Here is a 21542-nt window from a genome sequence, read left to right on the forward strand (position 1 = left end):
GAGGACTCTCAATCCAGCTGAAAGTATCCAGATACAACATAAATAGTTGCAATTACCGGTATTAGATATTTTATGGTATGATATGTTTTGTGAGTGTCTATAGAAGAGTTTAAAAGTACAATACTTGACAAATGGAGGTAATCATTGGCGACCTTGGAACTGCAAACAGTAAAGTCATATACATTCTGTCATCTATCTTATTTTCTTGCTAAATACATGTCTCTAAGTTCATTTTAAGGTGTATTCAGCATCTATTCGCAGCTTTTGTATGGAAAATGCTCGTATTTATGTCGATCCTCCTCAAAGCAACACACAATCGGAAAGCAGTGATGTGGAATATACTGTATTTTATTCATTCTAATTGGTGCGTAATTCTGAATTTTAAAAACATCACATAAAAATGGACATGTATATACACAGCAGCAGAAGCAGGAGTTTGGGCTGAACTGAGCAGGTTGTGCTTTTTTAGTTTGAACGTGGCTAAGGACAAACAATAGATAAACCCTGTGTTACAGCCACTGTATGTGATATGAAGCCACAAACATGCTTGAGTGTTGACCTTTCTCTACGTTAAAAGTTTCAGATACTCTAGTCAACATAATGTGTTGACCTCAGCAAGAAAAGTCAGAACATCTCTGTCAGTGTTGTTAGGAAACATAATACTTTATGCTTCCTAAAACCAGCAGCTATGTCCACGCCGACTTTTATAATTTTGGCCCACTAAATTAATTTCTAGACATCTTTCTAACACCAAATGATAGTTCGTAGCCAGATGAGGAGCAGACAAATATGAACATCTATGAGCTGGTGTGACTTTCTCACCCTTATTTATTTAAAATAAAACTTCATCTTTACAGCTAAAGAAATGAGATTACATTGTAACTCATTCTCTCCTAATAGTGTGCATGTGAAGTTAAAGCATCTATATGTACTGTATCTATTTTACATGTGAACAATCCATACGGCTAACTTCTCACCATGTAGTCACCTCTCAGGCCAAAAAACAAGACAATTTATCATATTCGATTCAACATTCTGCCTCATAATGTACGCCCACCGAAAGCATAGTATTGTCATTTTAAAGTAGATATAGGCAAGGGTGATTGAGCTAACACAACAAATCCTAAAAAGAGATAGCACATATACAGTACATATGTAACAAAGATAAACATTAAAAAAAGAAAATCCGAAAATACCTTTTCTTTAGCCAAAATAGGATATGGCATTAAAGGTCTAACTGAGCCTAACAAGACTACTTATTTGCCTTTAAAGAAAAGGTCTTAAACATATAGCTGTGATGTGGTAATCTACTGAAGGTCTTTGTAAACATTCTCTGTTCTAGGCCTCTGACTCGGATTGATCCGTGGCGACGCTGCCGTTCAGCTCCCCCAGTCCTGGTTGCTCCTGGATGTCAGTCATTTCCCCAACAGTGAAGGTCGGCTCCCCTCCTTTGCTGTTGGCCGAGCCGCTGTCCGGCTGCTTAGTCGGCTGGTTGACTAGGGTGGGCTCTTCATCCAGTCTGCTTGAGATGGACCAGTAAAGGTGAGCATCAAGTCTGGCTGCAGCCAGTGAGAGCTCCCGTGCTGAGCAGGAAGGAGTGTCCACCTGGGGAGTTGGAGACACATGGAACTTAGTTAACTCACTAAACCATGCATAGATGAAAAAATATGTATATATATTACAAATAAGCAGCATTGCTAGACCAACTTAAAAAATGCTAACAATGGATGGCATCTCTAAAGAAGACACAATTTTGTTGTGGAAATCAGTATACACATTCAGGAAAACTACTGAAAACCATCATTACATCCATATTTAGGATGATAAAGAATGTCTCTTTATATGATTAAGAAACACTTTTTCTCTGAGCCCAGAAAAATCAAATCAAACTTTGTACAAGTATGATGCACTGATGATGAGTTGAATAAGTTGCACATCTATGGTGGTATAATAAAGCTGCATTACATGAACAAGATTTTGACAATACATGTAAAACAATATGTAATGCCTTCAAGATAATGTTTATTTCTAGGGAAGACCTTGTTTATCAAAGCAAGAAAATATTAGAAAAAAACCTGAGAGCCAAGCAAGCAACGGAACAATATTAAAGAATGTATATCCTGCAAAAATGTAAAAATGTTTCATTTTTCACAGTAAAGTAATGATTTTTTCCCTTAGCACAAAGACTCAGTATTTCATTTAGTGTGTTATATTTTCAAACTGTGGTGTTTAAATTATCTGGACTTTCTTTTATTTAATTGTAGTGCATTCAATGTTTGCTTTTGTTTGTCTGTCAGGAGTTCAATTACCAACCGCACAGCGTTGATGAAAAATCATAACAATTAATCAATGGATTATCATCACAACCTGGTATCAACCTTTGGAGCTGATAAACTTTGCATAAATTATCTGCATTTGTAGCACCAAACATAGATGATTAAAAGAAATTACTTTGTCACTGAGGGTTTTTATTGTAATTGTTTCACCTGATTTATCCACTTTTACGACTCAGAACGATTGTGTGTGAAACTGTCAAATGTCCTGTCCCCATGTAGCTGTTTCTGCTGATGGGATTAACATTTAAAACTTGCCAAATAAGTTGAATGCAAATGAGATGAGGAACATTAAGTTTATAACAGCTTTAAGTCTGTTTTTACTGCATTACATTTTGTGTAATGTGTTTTGTCTTCTGTGTGTTTTTTACTGTAAACAACACAGTTTCTTGAGGTTCATGTTTGCAAATTACTGACAGATAAACATATAAATCCTGAGCATATGGATAGTCTGGGTTTTCACTGAATGGGGAGTTGGTCTGGCCCACATCACCAGTTGTTCCCAAATTTACCAACAGGTGACGAAGCATTGCTCCTGTTGCCTAGCAACCTTGACAGAGGCAGTTGACATTCAGGTCACAGTTTTTCCTGTTTTGTTCCTATTTTCTTCTAAGAATAGAGGACATTTCTGATTCTTTATAAAACTGGAGCCGTTTAACTTTGACCATTTATTATTATATTAATGCTGGAATTAAACAAAGTCAATTCACTAACGTAGTGTGAACAAATACGACACACAAGATCAGAATAAATGATAATAAAAAAATGTGACACATTTTTGCTGTAAACCAAAACATTAAATAACAGCAACAGTAAATGTGTTAATAAATAATAAAAAATAATAAAATGGTTTTATCTGGCTTCTGCATCACCAAGCTGAAGTTTTGGATGCACATGGTTGATGCTGCTCTCCACTGTAATCAAAATAAATAAAATATCAAATAAAATGTTTTATATTCTGTCCAGGACCATGTCACACACTTATCCTCTAATTTGTCACCTATTTGGGTTATAAATGCGTTGGTATGTGGCACTGGTCCATCACCTGAATCGTATATTTTAAAAAACAAAAACAAAATAAACAAACAGGATTTATGCTATAATCGACTACATTTCCCAGCATGCTTTTCAGAAGCTTCAAGTAAATGTGAGAATTCAGCTGTCGGTAACACGTGTAGGTGGTGACAGGAATAGGGAAAACAGAGGAGTTGTTCCAGTTTTTTTTTCTTAAATACTATCTGAGTTTTTTGTTGTTGTTGTTGTTGTTTACTGATGGTGAAGAGCTGTAAAAGAGATTTCTCAATGGGACTTCCTGATTAGATAAAGGTAAAAAAATAAATAAATAAATAAGAGCTGTTATGTTACTCTAACCATATGAGTATGAACTAAAAACATACCACATCAGCTCATTTTCAGCTCAGTTGTTGACAAACATTGTGTAAATTAAGACAAGTTCATTCACACTGTTAATTAAGTACATATCATCAAAGTTTTATGAGATCAAATTTACCTCAAATGTGTGATGAAAGGCTCCATAGTCAACGTCAAAGAAGCCCTCTGCCAGTGACATCATGGGGCTGAACCTGTGACCCCACAACACCTCCTCTGCCAGGTAGGAGCTCCTCGCCTGACATGTCATCCCTGCACACACAAAAACTCATCAGGGCTCTTCACAGATAAAATAACATGGAAAGAGCTCCCTGTGCTTGCATGTGGCAAAGCGGACTCAAAGCAGCGGCCCGCGACTGATGCACATATTTAATTTACCCAAACAACTAAATGGGAAAGCTTTTTTTGAATGAAGCAGATTTATGACTGTCAGCTATCTCTTTGTGATGCAGCTCTCTGAATAAGGTAATCGATGCCGGGAGAAGGAAAACGGGCCACCTGTACCTCAGAGATACACGTCATGAATGGCTCTGATGCACTGAATTCTTGCCAAACAGCGAGGAAAACAGCTGAGCATATCATCCCTTCAGAAAGAATTTGACATCAATCAGCATTAGAAGGGATCAGGAATAAAAGGTAAACATCGCTTGCTCAGATCCTTCCAGGGTACAGCTTACTGAAATTTCCTTCCTTTCTGAGCAACAGAACCAACAAAATAAATGTAAGATAACAAAGAAGATTATGATTGATTTCTGTTCAGCAGGTGGAACAGATTTCCCACCTCACCTTTACAAATTTATCTCATTTAAAAGGAAAACTTATTTATTTTGCTTCAAAGATTTCCTTTGGGTGTCTGAAGTGACTCATTTCAAAGGGGTGAAGTGGAGTGAGAGGATCACTCCACACCCTAATTAAGTGTTTTAATCTCCAATCAAAGCAGAATTATCGGCACCAATAACACAAAAATCTTCTGTTTGTGCCTTTCAAGTGGTGATCTTCCCAGAAGCACCAAAGGGTTATGTGGGTAGACAAGTTTCTTGTTTTACTCCCTCTTATAAAACAGCTAACTGATATTTTGCTATATGTAGGCTATAAATCACCCGAAACGGCAAATATATCAAAAGAAAATGGAGAGCTTTCAAGCTAAGAATGGGCGATCTAAACTCAGACATCCTGGAAGATGGATTTCATTTCCTAATGGACCTTTTTAAAGCGTTTGCTTTCTGTATGACAGTGATGATATTAGTGTAATATCCAACCTGGGTATGCATCAGCAAGATTAATCTGCTAATGCAGATTTCAGCTTGTAGTGAAACATGCATTTACATTATGGCACACACTGGAGCTTGCCATTCAGTTTAACTGCAATGTATTATTTCCACATACTGCATCTATAATACTGTTATGTTGTACAATAAATTACATAAAACCCTTGAGGAAAAAAAATGCTGCTGCTACTTGCATTATTTGTTTTGCCTTCTACTGTATTAATCATTAAACACACATTTATTTTCATAGCTTTTTCCGGGTTAATAATGTAATAGTGTATTTTTTCATTGCAAGGGCATTTTAGGAAGCTGCCACATTTTCTTTTCATATGCATGAAAGGAAAGGCACTCAAAGCTGTCTTTTTGTTGGATTTTGTAATACTATATTACCACAGTGTGCGTGGTTATATATGTATGTCTATATATATATATATATATATATATATATATATATATATATATATATACATATATATACGTATTTATATATATGCTAAGTATGTATATGCTTAAACTATGTTTAACCCAAGTCTCACCAGTTGCTTCCACCATTCCCTCCAGAATGACCACAATCTCAAAGTCTTCCTTCTCCAGCTGGGTGTGTGACATGTCCCAGAACGGTGAGTGTACATCAATCTCATGGGAGATCACCAACGGCGACACCAGGAAGAGGCGGTCATCGCCAGTCTCAAAGCCCACGCTGATGTCTGTCTGGTCCAGAGGGATGAACTCACCTGGAGGAGACAGGAAAACTGGAGGTGAGGAGGAAAATGGGGATCTAACAGTAAGAACTCTGATTATCTGAAGCATTAAATCGACTTCAGAAAATATAAATAATTGATTTTGTTTGTATTTAAAAGGGAGACACTGAGAAACGAAGAAGTAGAAGGAAAGTAGTTCATTATGGCTTCCCTTTTTTTTTTGTCTTTATTGTCAAATCAATGTTGATTTGAGAATAAAAGGCTCTATCAGTGTTCATCTCACCCTCCTGTGTCTGCTTGGACTTGATGAGCTTGGCCCTCATGTTTGCTCCGACAATGTGAGAACTCCGAAGGTCGCCCACCCTGAACATGAGGCAGAGCTTGTCGTCTCTCAGAGAGATGACGGCATGTTTGGAGAACACCAACGTCTCGGCTCGTTTGTTGGGCTGTGAGATCTTCACAAACATGCAGCCGACCTGGAGGGAAACCGGGGCAGAGGAAACAGATGCAGACTGTGCTCAGAAGCAGGAGATATTTCAATCAGCTGCAAAAGCAGAGGATTATTTAAACATTAACAAGCCTTGTAAGTCAGGATCCATAATTAACACATGGTTTTTGCAGCTGAATGATGCTGATGTAGACCGAGATGCTCGGTGTAGCTGCTGAATACAAACTAATCTGGTTCATTTCTTAATAGAGGTATTTACAGCTTTCTGTGTTTAAAGTGGTAGTGACACATGAATTAACCCCAAGACTGAAGCTTTTTTAATATGAACCGTAAAACATCCCACATGTCCAAACATTTGGCATAATTCCAGCTCGCAAACTCGCATCAATGTGATTCTGCCTGGGTGTCGGTGCATGAACTCATCTACGTCAAATGAGTGTTTTACATTCTGCAAAATGCTGGGCTTCTTCAGCCATTGTGAAGTAAATCTCGTTTTTCAGGAACAATACTGTGCACAGAATTATGTGTTATTTTCATCCATTTATCCTCCTCAACAGGCTTTAAGGAAAACTTCTTATTATTTAATTGATTTAATTTAAAAATAAACAGGCCAGATTTACACAAATTCTTATTAAACAATATACATAGTAACCCTCATGTTAGCCTAGGGACATTAGATTAATTAAAAGATTTACTATTTCTACTATTTTCCATTTAAATTATTTTCATTTTTATTGTTTTCATTAAATTACATTCAATTTGTTTTTAATTAATTTACATCAATGCAAAGTTATTTCAGTTGTCTTGGACATAAAATGTGCTTTACAAATAAACTTGCTTCACCTTGAATACCGCTCTGTTATGCGACAGCATGCTTGATAATCTGTTTATCTAAATGTATTGGACATAAAATACAGAAAAACTGTATTTTAAAGAAATCTGATAAAGTAACTTAAATTTTATTTCAGTGTTTCTAAATTCAAGCAGTAATTTTTCTTGAGTCAGTTTGCACAGGAAAGCATGAATCAAACATAAGGCTTTTCTGAGTCTTTAATGATGGCATAGCTGATTTATGATGGTAGGTGGCACCTGCTTGAGTCAGTGCAGACAACAAGTCCGAGCACAAAAAGGCAGTGTTACAGAAATTATACAGTTTCTGGGACATTTGCCATCATTTTATAGTACAAATTTAGCTCAAACTCCTTTGAAACACACTCAAATTTCTGTTTTCTGCCCCTTATTGGACACCAGAAAGCAGAGGATTTACACATTAAAATTGGTTTTTTTTTTTTTTTTTTTTTTTTTTTTTTTTTTGTCTTGTCCAGCATTTAAGCAAGCAGACTGATGTTCTGGATGCTGTGTTCTGCTGATCAAATTTATTTTGCCAAGGGGAACTTTTGTAGATGTAATGATCCCCTTGTATTTCTTGATTCTTATTTTATTTTTCAATTTGTTTTGGATAATAGCTTGTATTACAGAGTTTATGCTACTGGACCCGACCGGAAAGGACAGGAAAGGGGCAGAAAGAGAACAGAAAAGAGAACATAAAAAAAACAAAAAAAAAAAAACAAAAGAAAGAGATCAATGCCTACATGTATATGCACATACATACCCACCTACATATATATGTACATACACTCGCACATACATTATATATATACATATATACATACATACATACATATACACATACATACACATGCATACACACACATGTACACATACATGCATACATAAAGATAGATATACATACATACATATACACATACATACACACACATATATATTTATATATACATATATACACATATACATACTCACATACATACACATACACTCACACATATGCATACATATATACATATCCATACACATACATACATACACATACACATACACATAAGTACACACACATACCCACCCACACACATAAATATATACACCCACACAAGCCAACTCTAGATTCGTGGAGAACAAAACCGTTGACAATCATGAAGACCAGAAACTAGCAAGTTAAGTCAAAAAGACAGAAAGAGAGGTACCTGCTGTTAGTGAATAAACTTGCTGGATGACTCAGTGACTGTGACACATGCAGAACATTCATGCAGAACATTCAGAGTGGAACGTGTTTAGAGAAGAGTGATCATGCCAATGTGACCCCGCCCGCCTACAGCTAGAGGAAGGCCAGGAGAACCCAGAGACCCGGGTAACCGACAGTCACCCCCAGGTACAGATCCCAACCCCCCCACTCCAGAGCCAGCCATGCATCTGCCCAGGAGGTGGCGAAGGAGGTGCCCAACCAGAGTCCCCCGCAGTCAGGGGGAACAGGCCCCAGCAGGCCCAGGCCGGCAAGGGCCGATCCCGCCGGGCACCGGCCACCTAGGGCAGACAGAGCGCAGGCCCCAGGGCCCCAAGAGCCCGTGAGCAGCCCCCCGCCCCCGCAGGCAGAGGGCACAGCCCACACCGACGGAGGACCAGGATCCCCAGACCGCCACCCAGCGGCAGCCAGGTCGCACCCCAGCGCACCAGCTGCGCCCCCGGGTACAGGACACCACCCCCCCACCACCAAACCACACACACATATACATGCATACCCCGCCCCCCCCCCCAACACGCACTCCCCTCACACATATACATGCATACCCCCCCCCCCCCCCCCCCCAAACACGCACTCCCCTCTCAACCCCCATCCACACAACCCTCTGCAATCCATGCACATCATCCATAACATATACAACCCCACCCCACCTCTACTCACTCACCCATACCAAGTCACACGAACCCCAATCGCCCCCGCCCCCACACACGCTCACCCCCCCCCCACACACACACACACGCTCACACCCCGCCACCCCATCCCTCTACTTCTACCCAACCACACATGCCCCACCAAACACCCCTCCACCACCCATAGCCCCCCTCCAAACTTCACCCTCACTCACACATCCCATTCCGCATATACACCCCCCCCCTACACACACACACACACACACACACATACCCTCACTCCTCCAACACAGGCACACCCCAATACAACCCACGCGCCAACATACCCCTCCACACACACATCTACTCATCCTCACACATCCCTATCCCCTACCCACCTATATCCCTAACCCTAATCCCCCCCCCAGCCATCCCACCATCCATCTGTAACCCCATACACCCACTCCCACACATCCTCACCTCACCCCTCCATCATGTCCCATGTGAGATACCTCAGAGGGGGCAGAGGACAGGATGGCCCCGATCAGGGCCCCCATAATTACCGCCCACCACTCCCAGCGTCCCCCCCACCACCCCACAGATGCAGCCGACCCAGCACCCCCCCAGGGCCGGCGACAACCCTCCTACAGCCAGGCCAGCCCAGACTTAGGCCTAATGGACGGCACTCTTCCCCCACCCGTACCCCCCCCCAGTAAAGCCCCGAGAGCAGGGGCATGAGAAGACCCTATCGTCCCTGCCTCCCCCCCGCTTATGACTGATTGTGAAGTATGTATTAGTTGCAATTAAAACTGAGGGAATTGCCACGCGGTGCTGGGAGAGGGACCACCTAAGCAGCCCCGCCCACCATACACCGCATGCTCTTCCCCCTAATCATGTGAGTCGTCAGTGTTTTGGTGTTTGGTGTCTAAGTGTAATTAAAACTGGGAGGTGAGCCGAGGCTGGGTGCAGCGATCAAGACCACCTTGATGGCCTTTCTCACCACCCAGCGCCACGTGCACACCTCCCAATACCCTGCCTGTGTGTGATGGGGAGCGGGGAGGAAGAGGGGTTGAGGGATTTAAGTCTGGAGGAAAGTGAGCTTTCCTCCAGAAGGTGAGCCGCCCGCAGCACTGGGCATGCCCCCTACTCCCAGGGCCCCCCAAGGACCAGGACAAGCCGGGGACAGCCATCCCCGTAACCAGAGCCTTCGGCGACTCTAACCAGAGAGTCATCACCGACCCAAGAGGGGACCAACTCACCACATGCAGAAGGGGGGCACGAGGACAAAGAGGAGGCGGGGCGGCAGAAGGGGAATCCCAGACCGATTGTCCACCGCCCCCTCACTCACAGAGGACACCCCCACCTGGGGACATGAAGTCCCCACCTTGTCCACACATCGGCACCTCACACTGTCTCAGCACAAACCTACAGCCACACACACACACACACACTTCCGGACACATTCAGGTCCACCCAGCCACCCGTTCAGCCCACCCTTAAAACCATCCTCCTGACCCCCACGTCACATCCAAATCTCCCCCACTCCCATCCATCATATCTACACTTATCCACCAACCTACCACACACATGCACCACCCACTCCCCCATACATACACCCCTGCCCCCCCCCACACACACACAGACAGCACGCCCCCCCTCCCCCCTCCTCCCCCCCCATACACACACCCGTATACATGCACCACCGCCACTCCCCACATACACGCATCACCCCACTCCCCTACACACACGGCACTACCCCCCCCACAGACACCACGACACCCCCCCCACACACGCATCATCACACTTCCCCACCCACACACATCCACATACCTATGTACCGCCACCAGTCCTCAACGCACACCCCCTACACACATCCCTCCATACACACTCACATCCCATCCACACTATCAAACACCCCCCACTCAACAAGTCCCAGGGTCGCAACCAGGCACCAGAGCACGTACCCGCCCGCCGCCGCAGCGGCAGGTCCAGGTCAGCCCAGCCCCCCCCCGGCACAAGCCGACCCCCCACCCCCAAGAGACAGGGGACAACCCCGGGCACCGGAGCCCGGGACCCCGCCCAGCCCACCCCACGGCGGCACAGGCGCCCGTTACGGAGTCACGCCCGCCAACCCATCCCCCGCCAGCGACCTCGCCCCGCCGCTGCGCGGCAACTCCAGCCGCTGGCCCATCCAGGTCCACAGTAGGGCTAGAAACCTAGCCACTCCAGCAATGGAGCAGTCAAAATCCCCCCCCCAGGAGCCCACCACAGACCCACAGCCCCCAGAGAACCCCAACCGGCCACCAACCCCGAGCGCAATAAGGTCACATTCTCCCCCCATACTAAGTGATGGAGCTGATCACAGGGGACCAGAGGGAATAAAGTTCAGCTGACTGATCTCTTGAGGAGGCAGACATCATCTCGACACTGATGTGATCTAATAAGAGATTTCTGAACTGCTGGATACACAGACTTTGTTTGCTTTTCCAGTTTAGAAGGATAGTTTTCTTTGCGATACATAAACTGGTGAGGATTAAGTTTGCAGAATTAAATTCTATGTTAATTTCACCCAAGTAACCCAGTAGGCCCAGTTTGGGGTTTGTAGGGATGTTACATTTGAAGCAATTTGACAGATCTTTACATACCTGAAACCAGAATTCCTGGACAGGTGGGCAAGACCACAAAGCATGGTAGTAGCTGTCAATTGTGTTGCCAGTGCAGTGTGGACAGATGTTTGATTGTGACAGACCCATCCTGAACATCCTGTGTCCTGTATAATGAGTTCTATGCAGAATTTTAAATTGTATTAGTTGCATGTTTGATTTCTTAGTCATTGTAAATGTATTTGAACAGATTTGTGACCATTCATTTTGGTCAAAGTTACTGGATAAGTCTGCTTCCCATTTAGAAGTTGGGAGACATATGGAATCGTCTAGCTTTGATAGTAATCTATATATTTTGGATAACAGTTTCGGGGCATTGAGATTTAAGAATTCTGCAGCCCTGATAGGTAGCTGCAAGTTTAATTGATCAGGGGTGTATTTCTTACCTATAATAGATTTAAGTTGGTGGTATTCTAAGAATTTTGTGCTGCTGATTTCATATCGTGAAGTAATTGTATCAAAAGGGAGAAAGTTCCCATTTTCTATTAAATGTTCTAACTGTTTTATTCCTTTATTCTTCCACTGAGGGAAGTTTATCATTTTCCGGTTTTGCTGGATGTCGGGATTGTTCCAAATAGGTGTAAGTTTGCATGGAATAAGCAAGGATTTGGTTAGTTTAAGAAATTCCCACCAGGCCATTAGTGAGGAGCTGATATTAATGCTTTTAAAGCATTTTTGGCGTTTGACAGCTGTGCTGATAAATGGCAGGTCTGAAATTGCCATATCCTCACACATAGCTTCTTCTATATTAAGCCATGGTTCATCTAGATAGCTAGGTTTAAGCCATTTAGAGATGTATTGTAGTCTATTGCTTATAAAGTATAAGCAATAGTATAAATTTATAAGCTTATAAAGCTTATAAATTTCTGTTTTCTGCCCCTTATTGGACACCAGAAAGCAGAGGATTTACACATTAAAATTGTTAACGTATCACATAGTTATAAATGGTAAATATCCCCAAAACATTGGGGTTTTTATTTAGAATTTAAAATATAAGCAACAATAAATAAATTAATTAATAAACAAATAAATAAATTAATAAGCAACTAATCACATCATCTTGTAAGTCAAAACTACCTATTAATGGCCAGGAACAAGCATTTAACACTAAGCAACACATTATTACCTCTCTGCCATTACAGTCAGTTGGAAGTGTCGCTGCCTAATGTGAGTTGGGACAAGCATGCACCAGCACCAGCACCAGCATAAGACAGTGTTTCTAAATCACCTCTGTGTACAAACGTAACCTACTAAATTAGAGAGTTGATGGCTGTGTTTGCAGGATCTGATCTGTGCAGCCTGCAGAAGTTGGTGTTTGACACAACATGGATAAAAGAGACTGAATATCTTGATTTGTACTTGACATCTACTATTTTTCAAGGCATCATTAGGTAACAAACTGGTATAGAATTGGACTTTTTGAGAGCTGCCTGTCCTCGAGCCGGGTTCTGCCGGAGGTTTCCTTCCTGTTAAAAGGGAGTTTTTTCCTTCCCACTGTCGCCTGTGTGCTTGCTCAGGATGGGAGACTGAGTGGGAGCTTCCAAATCAATCTGTTGGTTTCTTTATATAGGCTATTATGAATAGGCTTTCATTATGTTTTCTTTTTCCTGTCTCTAAAGCGTCTTGAGATGGCATTGCCGTGATTTGACGCTATATAAATAAAGTTGAACTGAATTAAATTAAATTGAACAGTAAATAGTGTTGATCAACCTGAGCTAATGCAAAGTCATGGCTTCTCAGTAAGAATATTAGATCTGCTCACAGTAAATGAATTTGATTCCAAATAGTGACCAAAATTATTTATAATTTTTCACATTTTCAACAAAGTTTCAAGGTAATAAGTTTAAAATAATGCAAGTCAGAGCTAAGTTTGAAGACCGGGTGCATTGTGCCAAAGTGCAACAGCAGCCTGAAGAAAATCTAGGATTTCTACATCTTTGCAGGCTAATGGATAGAAGGAGGGTTATTTCACTGTGGAGCATGTACGACTCACATCAAGTCTGTGACAGGAAGGCTCAGATTATCTCCATGCACTCGCTCCATTCAGTCAGCAAGGGGACAAGCGAAGCTCATTTGCATATGCACACATCCAAAAATAGGCTATCATCAGTGGCAAAGCTGAGGATGACATCTCACCAACGTTTATTTTTAATCTAAATATTTTAAATAAATTTAAAATGTTTTTTTTATCAATATATGGAGAAATTAAGATTGTTAATGCTAAAAATTATTCTCTAGTTCTTTGTTTTTTCTTTCTGAAGGAAAGGAAAAAAACACTGACAGTTACCAAAAATTTAAGATAGGATCCAGTCAGAAAGCATTTTCCATGACACTAATCAAGAGCTGCATGTACAGCTATCATAAATATTAGAGAAATAATCATGATAATCAGCAGTAATTCAGTCTAAGTTTTGTAAACATTCAGGCTTTATGACACAGACGATTATAAGGTTTTAGATGAACAGGAATGACAGAAAATACTGATTCTGTTATGAGATTAAATTCAACAAATGTTTATTTATTCTATATTACAATACTATTTTTTAAAGTGCCGTTTATATTAAAATAATTCAGCACAACAGACTTCATGATAAATTTACAATCTGAAAATTTCCTTCTAATTTTACATTTTCTGAGCCAATATGATGCTTTTTTTTAATAATTGTTCATTCACTACAATTTATGTCTAATTATCAAATAAAACACATTAATGTTAACAGGGGTCATGATTTAAAATATCATTTTGAGAGATTTTTAAATAATAATTTAATTTGCCATTCTTCCAGTTCCCTACCAGCATCTTTGCTCACCATGAAGGCGTTGACCATTGATCCCAGTATAGCTTGCAGCAGCAGCAGCATGGTGCCCACAGGACACTGGTCAGTAATGACACGGTGGCCGTAGCCAATCGTGGTCTCCGTCTCGATGGAGAAGAGGAAGGCGGAGATAAAACCGTTGACGTTGTTTACGCATGGCGTCCATGTCTGATCTTCCAGATGGTCCAGATCACCCCTTGGGGAAGAAAAGGGAGGAGAATGTGTGAGAAATAACACAGTGGGTGGGTGTGTGGGGGGTGTGTGAGGCAGTGCGTGTCGATAGGAAAACACAGAATGTGAGAAGAGTTTTATTTTGAGACGGCATGTCATGTGCAGAAATAGATTGTATATGTGAAGACTTGTCTCTTCCTTTAAATGTGCTTCTACCTGTCAGCTAATTCCTGTAATGAACAGAAAAGAAGTCCAGTCAGCTTGAACCGTGCTAATTAACACAACAGTTTTACTGCCATGTTTCCTCCACGCTGCAGAAATCTGCCTTTCTCATTCCCATCTTTCCACTATATCACATTCATATAGTAGCTTGAGTTTCCTTTCAAGCTACAGGATAACGTCTCTGATTATCACAGTCGCTGCCAAAGAGGGAGAACCAATTCATGAAAGTGCTGTTAAATAATTCATGTAATCTATTACTTTTATGGTGGCTAAAGTAAAGTAACACCAACGGTTCTCCGCCACAATTAAAGATGGTCTGAAACTAAAGGTCAGGATTTTACAAGTAGATTTCATTAGCTAATGAGATCCAACAGATACGTCTAATGAAGAGGAAATTATGATGAAATACACTGAAATATTAATACTGCCTGTTCATCTGCTTTTTACTTTTTTTTTTTTCTTAACTTTGTAAGCTCCCAAAGCAGGAATGTTTGATGTGGTTCTGCCTTGTGAGGAATAGTTTGAAGTTTGGAAGAATATCATCATGTAGTTTCTTGGCAAGAAGTTAATGAACAGATCAATATCATCATCATATTAGTGTGTTAAGTATGATGCCACACACAGGAGACTGTATATTCATCTTTTCTACTCAAACAGAAAGAAAGAAATCTGGCCTCTCCTAAACTTACCAAGTTACATGTGTTTCATGTGTTTCTACGCTGCCATGCTTCAGTTTTTGTTCATGTGCAGAAGAATTACAGTATCTTCTGCAGGCCGAAAAAAACTATGGCGACCACACAGACAATCTGGTTTCTTTTAGAAAAAGAAAAGCAAGAAAATCAAAGAAGTAAAACTTAACCGCACATATATTATAGATATGTATCATGAGCACAAATCACATGAAAAACTGCTGCAGCAAATAACTAGTTCAAATTAAACTCAGTGTAAAGATTTCTTTGGTTGATTATTTCTCCACTATAATAATAGCAACCAGTGTTGCATTGTGTTTCACTGGGAAGCCTCATTTGTCACGGTAATGTTCAGATCACGCCATCGGACTGAGCCATTTATTAGTGGTGGTCATAAGATGACGCAGAGGTTTTACGTCATCACGTTGGTGTAGTCGCAAGAGTGGAAGCATGTGGGTTTGGTTGTAAAAGGGGGGTACAAGTGTTTTTTCAGCTATAAAGAACGTATGTGAGGCTCCATCTCTCGAGTTCATTTTCAAGCTTAGCAGACATCCTAACAAAATGTCACAGTCACCTTTACAACACGGTGTGTGTGACAACCTTACTGCCACATCTGAGTTTGTCTTCCAGGGGCTGTGTAGGGTTAACTAGCAGCATAAGCTACACCTGGACCCGGTAAGCTCGACCTGTTTGAAACATCCACCTGCTTGCAGTCAGTGTGTCGTCTGGGTTGCGCTGTGGGAGAGCACGGCTGTGTTGGCAGGCTTAGCATGTTTTACACACTACATACATTTTTGTGCAACCATTCACAACCTACTGCTGACCTATATTTATATAAGACACCACCTTGTGCTGGTCTCCCCTTTTTTGTTACGGTGTTTGAACCAGGTTGTAGTGTTTGAGATTCAAGAGCAGCCACGTGTGTTCCAGTAACAGATGCTGGATGAACATTTAAGTAAGTAAGCGTCTACTGAATTTAGTAGATGCTTTTAAAAACCTCTTTAAAACATATTTGTTCAGGCAAGCATTTTAGCTCCAAAAAGACTTGGTGGCACTGCTGTGTATTTATACTGTTTTTTATTTTATTTATTTTTTCCACACGTTGCAGGTTTTTTAATGTTTTATTGTTGTGAAGCACTTTGTGACCTATGTCATGACCTTTGTCACTTGGTCTATGAAAAGCGCTATATAAATAAAGTTTATCTTATCTTATCTTATCTTAATTGATAGATATGTTGGAATGAGATTCTGAAACCAGTGGTGATCCCATATCTCCAGAATCTAGGACTTAACCACATCCTCCAGGAAGATACCTGGCACCACAGAACTAAGATTATCACAGAGAGCCTCCAGAATTTTGTAGAGGAGGGAATGTGCTGCTGTGAGTCCATACCTGAACCCAAATGAACACTTGTGGGATCAGATAAAGGTTGCTAGCCAACACCACCCTAACAGTTCACCCTCAACATCTTCTGTTGCCAGTCACACTGTTGCAAAGTGTGACCAGCATAAGAGTGGGGCAAGCTGCTTATGGATCATCTACATTCTGCTGAAGTCCCTGATGGTGAAAAATGACTAATGTAAGCATGTCCAATGTGTGTTGTGTTTTTCCTTACGACTTTGTGAGAGTACAATCATCAAATCCTCCAAGAAAATCTGAAGAAGTGATTTCCAACAGGAATATGTTGCAGGGGATTTCACACCCACAGTTCTAGCTGTAGTTTTCATTTCACAGCAGCACAAACTCTAAAATGTATCTGGTTGTAAAGATGACTAATCAGGCTTTTTCAACAATGTATAATACAACACCAGATGCTATCATGAAAGAGGAGAAATAATCCACCAAACACAAATTCCCTTACTTTCAGTGACAAAGTTTATTTCATGACCTTTTAAAAAAAGTCTTTTACCTGACTGAAACTAGAGTAGGCTGAGGATTTTTGCTTTTGAACTGTGATCCAGGTGGCTGGTTTGATCCTTGGCTTGGGTAAGGTTTGGGCAGTGGCCTTTCTGTGTAGTTTGCATGTTCTCCCCGTGTATGTGTGGGTTTCTCCAGGTACTCCGGCTTCCTCCCACCATCAAAAGACATGCATGTTAGGTTAATCGGTTACTCTAATTGCCCCTTGGAGTGAGTGTGAGTGGTTGTTTGTCTCTGTGTGGCCCTGCAATGGACTGGCGAACTGTCCAGAGTGTACCTTGCCTGAAGCTCAAAGACTGCTGGGATAGGCTCCAGCTTCCCCGCGACCCTTCATTGGACAAAGCGGTCAGGATAATGTATGAATGATTGAACTGTAATGCAGCTTTATCAGTCTCCAAATCACTTATTTAAACTGAGATTTTAATGCAAAACAAACCTCACAAATGAACAGCATTAACTTGCACGATGTGTAAAAGTTTTCTGATTTTATTATCAAGATTAACATTTGTCCACTTAGAACTTCTAGAAACATTATTATGAGCTGTTTTACTTTATCTCAGTTCTAGAGTCTCTACAAGTGTATGCTCACTGTCTGGTGTTTCTTCTCCAGACAAAACTTTTTCTGAGGGCTACGTCAGAGTTGTGGTGAATATTAAACCTGGCAGGACTCAGATGAAAAGGGTTAAATATCAATGGTGATGCTGGGCCAATAAGAAGTGTTCAGGGCTGCAAACTCCACCCATAAGGTTCAGGGTAACATCAGAAGTACTCCTCACTGCTGACGCTGTTTCTAGAGCTAAAACTTTTTCCTGAGGACCCTTTTTAGCCTGCAGTGGAAACAAAGGATGCCAAACCAATAACATTGCTTCTTGGAACAGATTCTTAATTGAACCTGTTTTGATGTTTCAGCTTCTCCCCATGGTATGTCATTCCCTCCAGCACATGCAGAGCCAAAGTGCACGAACAAGCACAGAGCGGAATCAAACGAACGAGAAACAAGTGCAGAAATGACAAGAAGTGAAACGTTTTGAAGTCAAAACTTAATTTTTGTATCTGTATTGAAAATGAAAGCTTCCTAAAAAGTCATTTCTTTATTCCTACAAAGTTTCAACAAGAAGTAGATTCCAAAATAGTGAAAGATGCTAAAGTGTGGCGTTACACAAAATGAACTTCATACCAGGAAGGGATTATCATTGTTTTCTTTCTTCTTTCTTCAGTCACTGCAGACGCTCTTATCCAATGGACCTTACATGTGAGAAATGATCAATTAACCTAACCTAACCTAACCTAACCTAACCACATGTCTTTGTGGGTGGGGGAAGCCAGAGTAGGGGTGTAAAAAATATTGATACATTGATATATTGTAATATTTTGTGTGACAATTTAACATTGATTAGCACTGTATTGATATGATCAAACAATTGATCTTTACTAATGAGCCAGATTTTCATCTCTTTATTCATCTTATACATAAAGATCAGTGTTTTTATTTATTCTCTAGTATAATGTAGATCCTCTGTTATTCAGTAAGTTAAAGTCAAGCATGCAACAGTGTTCAGTGTTTACTACTAGTAACAAAAAATCGCAATATATTGTCTTGCTTATAGCATCCTGATATATCACAATATATTGTATTGGTAGCCCGTATTGTGATACATATAGTATCGCCAGTTACTTGCCAATACGCACCCCTAAAGGAGAGCACCCATGCACATGGAGAACATGCAAACTCCACACAGAAAGACCACTGTTCAGATCTACCCCGAGCAGACGCTCAAACCAGCGACCTTCTTGCTGTGGGGCCACTGTGCTAACCACTACACCACCATGCTACCGATCATTAAATCCAAACACATCTGTCAGAAACTGTGCAGTCAGAATGAAAATTTTCAGACTGTTTTATGCTCCAGGACCTAATGGGCTGAAATCAGATTACTTGTTCTCACGAGTCTTACCTGCAGTAAGCTATGAGGTACCAGATGGCCCCAAAGAAGAGCCATGTGACAGCGTAGGCCATGACGAAGACGAAGAGCGAGCAGCGCCAGTTCAGATCCACCAGCGTGGTGAAGATGTCAGTCAGGTAGCGGTAAGTCTCCCTCATGTTACCGTGCTGAACATTGCAGCGACCATTCTTCTCAACGTAGCGCTGTCTCTTACGCCGAGCTCGGGCTGGTGGAAGCAACAAGTCACCACGGAGACATCATGAGAATGAATTAGACAAGTTTGACACTTTTTTTTTTGTTTTAACATTAAACACTATCTTCTTACATGTTTCAGTTTCATCACCCAAGATCCAAGAGACCCTTTCACAAACACTTAGCGAACACACGCGAGGGCTGCCTTTGTGAAAAGAACTTGAGAAAAGATTTGCCTTTTGAAGCTACAGCTCTGAGTGCGCTCAGAAGATGGGATAGTCAGATGACTGGAGGATGAAGTATGAAGAAGGGAAAATAAAAATGGGAACAGACAGAGGGGACTACATCCCCCGGCTGGCATGGGAACGCCTCACGATTGCCCTGGATAAGCAGGAGGAAGTGGCGGGGGAAGGAAAGTCTGGGCTTCTCTGCTTAGGCAGCTGCCCCCTGCAACCCGACCCCAGAAAAGCTCCAAGACAATTTTATTGATAGATGCTTGGATTGAACAGACAGATGAGAACAGATGCAGGGGGACAGCACAACATCAAACACTCTTATAATAAAAGCAACAACGATGCACTTAAGTTACTGTGCAGCTGATGATTTCTGTTGTTTTTAAGGAGTCTTTATTTACAGTCGATGCATCCAGATGTGGTACCCTTTTTTTTTCTTACTTGAGCTGATGGTGTTGAATATGAATAATATCACTTTTCAGATGAAGAAATTGTTCTATATGCTGGTATTTTGTGGCCTATAATTAAAAAAAAAGATGTCTGAAACTGTTAGAGCCACTGCAGGAAGCAGCACTGCAGCATGGTCCGAAACAGACCGGCTACAGAGATGGAGAGGAGAAGGAGGAAAGTCAATCAGGAATTTGGATTGGGGAGAAAAAATGTTCATCTCCCGAGAAAAAGACAAGAAACAGACACAAAAAGAGTCAGTAGTGGTGTTTATGCGAGGCTGAGCTTTACATAAAGGTCCAGAGAGCAGCCGTAACATTTTCCCAACACTTTCATTTTTGATGAAGCCGGTTCACCATCCTGACAGGGTGATAAGAGGACAAGAAGCCACAGTCACTCACCCCACCCGAATCGCCCCCTCTCCTTCTCCGTCCCCTGGGTCTTCTTCCTGGGCTGATTGGCTTTGGCCTCCCGCTCGGCCAGCTTTGCCTGGAACGACCTGTTAACCTTCGCTGAGGTGGGAGGGGAAGGTACCGTCTCTGTGGTGACGACATGGCCCAGCTCCTCCGATAGGTTGAAGACTCCGGTGGAGGCAGTGGTCTCTGTGGCCACCTCCACTTCTTCCCCTTCCCCCTTCTCCTCCACCGGGAGTGCAAGGGACTCAGGACGGGAGGGGAAGACAGAGTTTTTCAGCGCCATGGCCGATCTGTGTGTTTGTGTATGTGTGAAGTGTATTAAAGTGTTATTGATATCCTCCTTATGGTAGACTGCATCCAGTGGCTATTGATTGAACCATTTGCTTGCGCTCCTGAAGCCTGAAATAAAGGAGGAGAACACAATGGTCAAATTAAATCATGGAATCGATTTCCAGTTCTTACTGAGTAAGGATTTTTCTGAAAAGAAATGCTTAAAGAGAGTTAACCATGCTTTTATTTATATTTTTACACAGTAACAAGGTGTGTCTGTTTGACACATAACAGGACATCTCAAAAACAAAATAAAGAAGGAAAAATTACCCAAAGATTGAAAAAAGAAATCCCTCTTTCATTGAAAAACAACCTAATCCTGGAGAGCAGCTGGACCTAAATGCACATTACATCCACTTCCAGTAAGCAAGCTTCATAAAATGCCTAGGGGTGTGTGTGCACATGTGTGTGTGTGTGTGTGTGTTTGTGTTCGTGCATGTGTGTGGTCCTTGCATGTGAGTGTGTGTGTTGTATAAGTGCACTTGCAGCTATTTTTTATATGAATTTACACCGTCTGAGATTTCTTACATAAGTCCCATAGAGGACACAGTTAAATATGCACACAGAGGTATGGTGTGTATGAAATATTTGCACAGTAAAATGGAGTCCTGGGTCCTCTACAGCTTTGGATGTTTGTGCGTCCATTTGGGCAGCTGG

At 41.5% G+C, this 21542-nt stretch overlaps 1 protein-coding gene across 1 annotated transcript; it reads right to left on the reverse strand.

The window, feature by feature from the left end:
- Nucleotides 1-1338: 1338 nt before the first annotated feature.
- kcnj9 (potassium inwardly rectifying channel subfamily J member 9) lies at nt 1339-20838 on the reverse strand (the record flags this gene model as incomplete). Its single annotated transcript, XM_079244138.1, has 7 exons — nt 1339-1605; nt 3844-3974; nt 5527-5724; nt 5975-6167; nt 14319-14520; nt 19280-19493; nt 20541-20838. 7 exons carry the CDS (start codon nt 20836-20838, stop codon nt 1339-1341), a joined length of 1503 nt encoding a protein of 500 aa, XP_079100264.1.
- Between the last annotated feature and the right edge of the window lie 704 nt (nt 20839-21542).

The sequence above is a fragment of the Telmatherina bonti genome, assembly GCF_933228915.1.
Source record: "Telmatherina bonti genome assembly, chromosome: 7".
NCBI lineage: Eukaryota > Metazoa > Chordata > Actinopteri > Atheriniformes > Telmatherinidae > Telmatherina > Telmatherina bonti.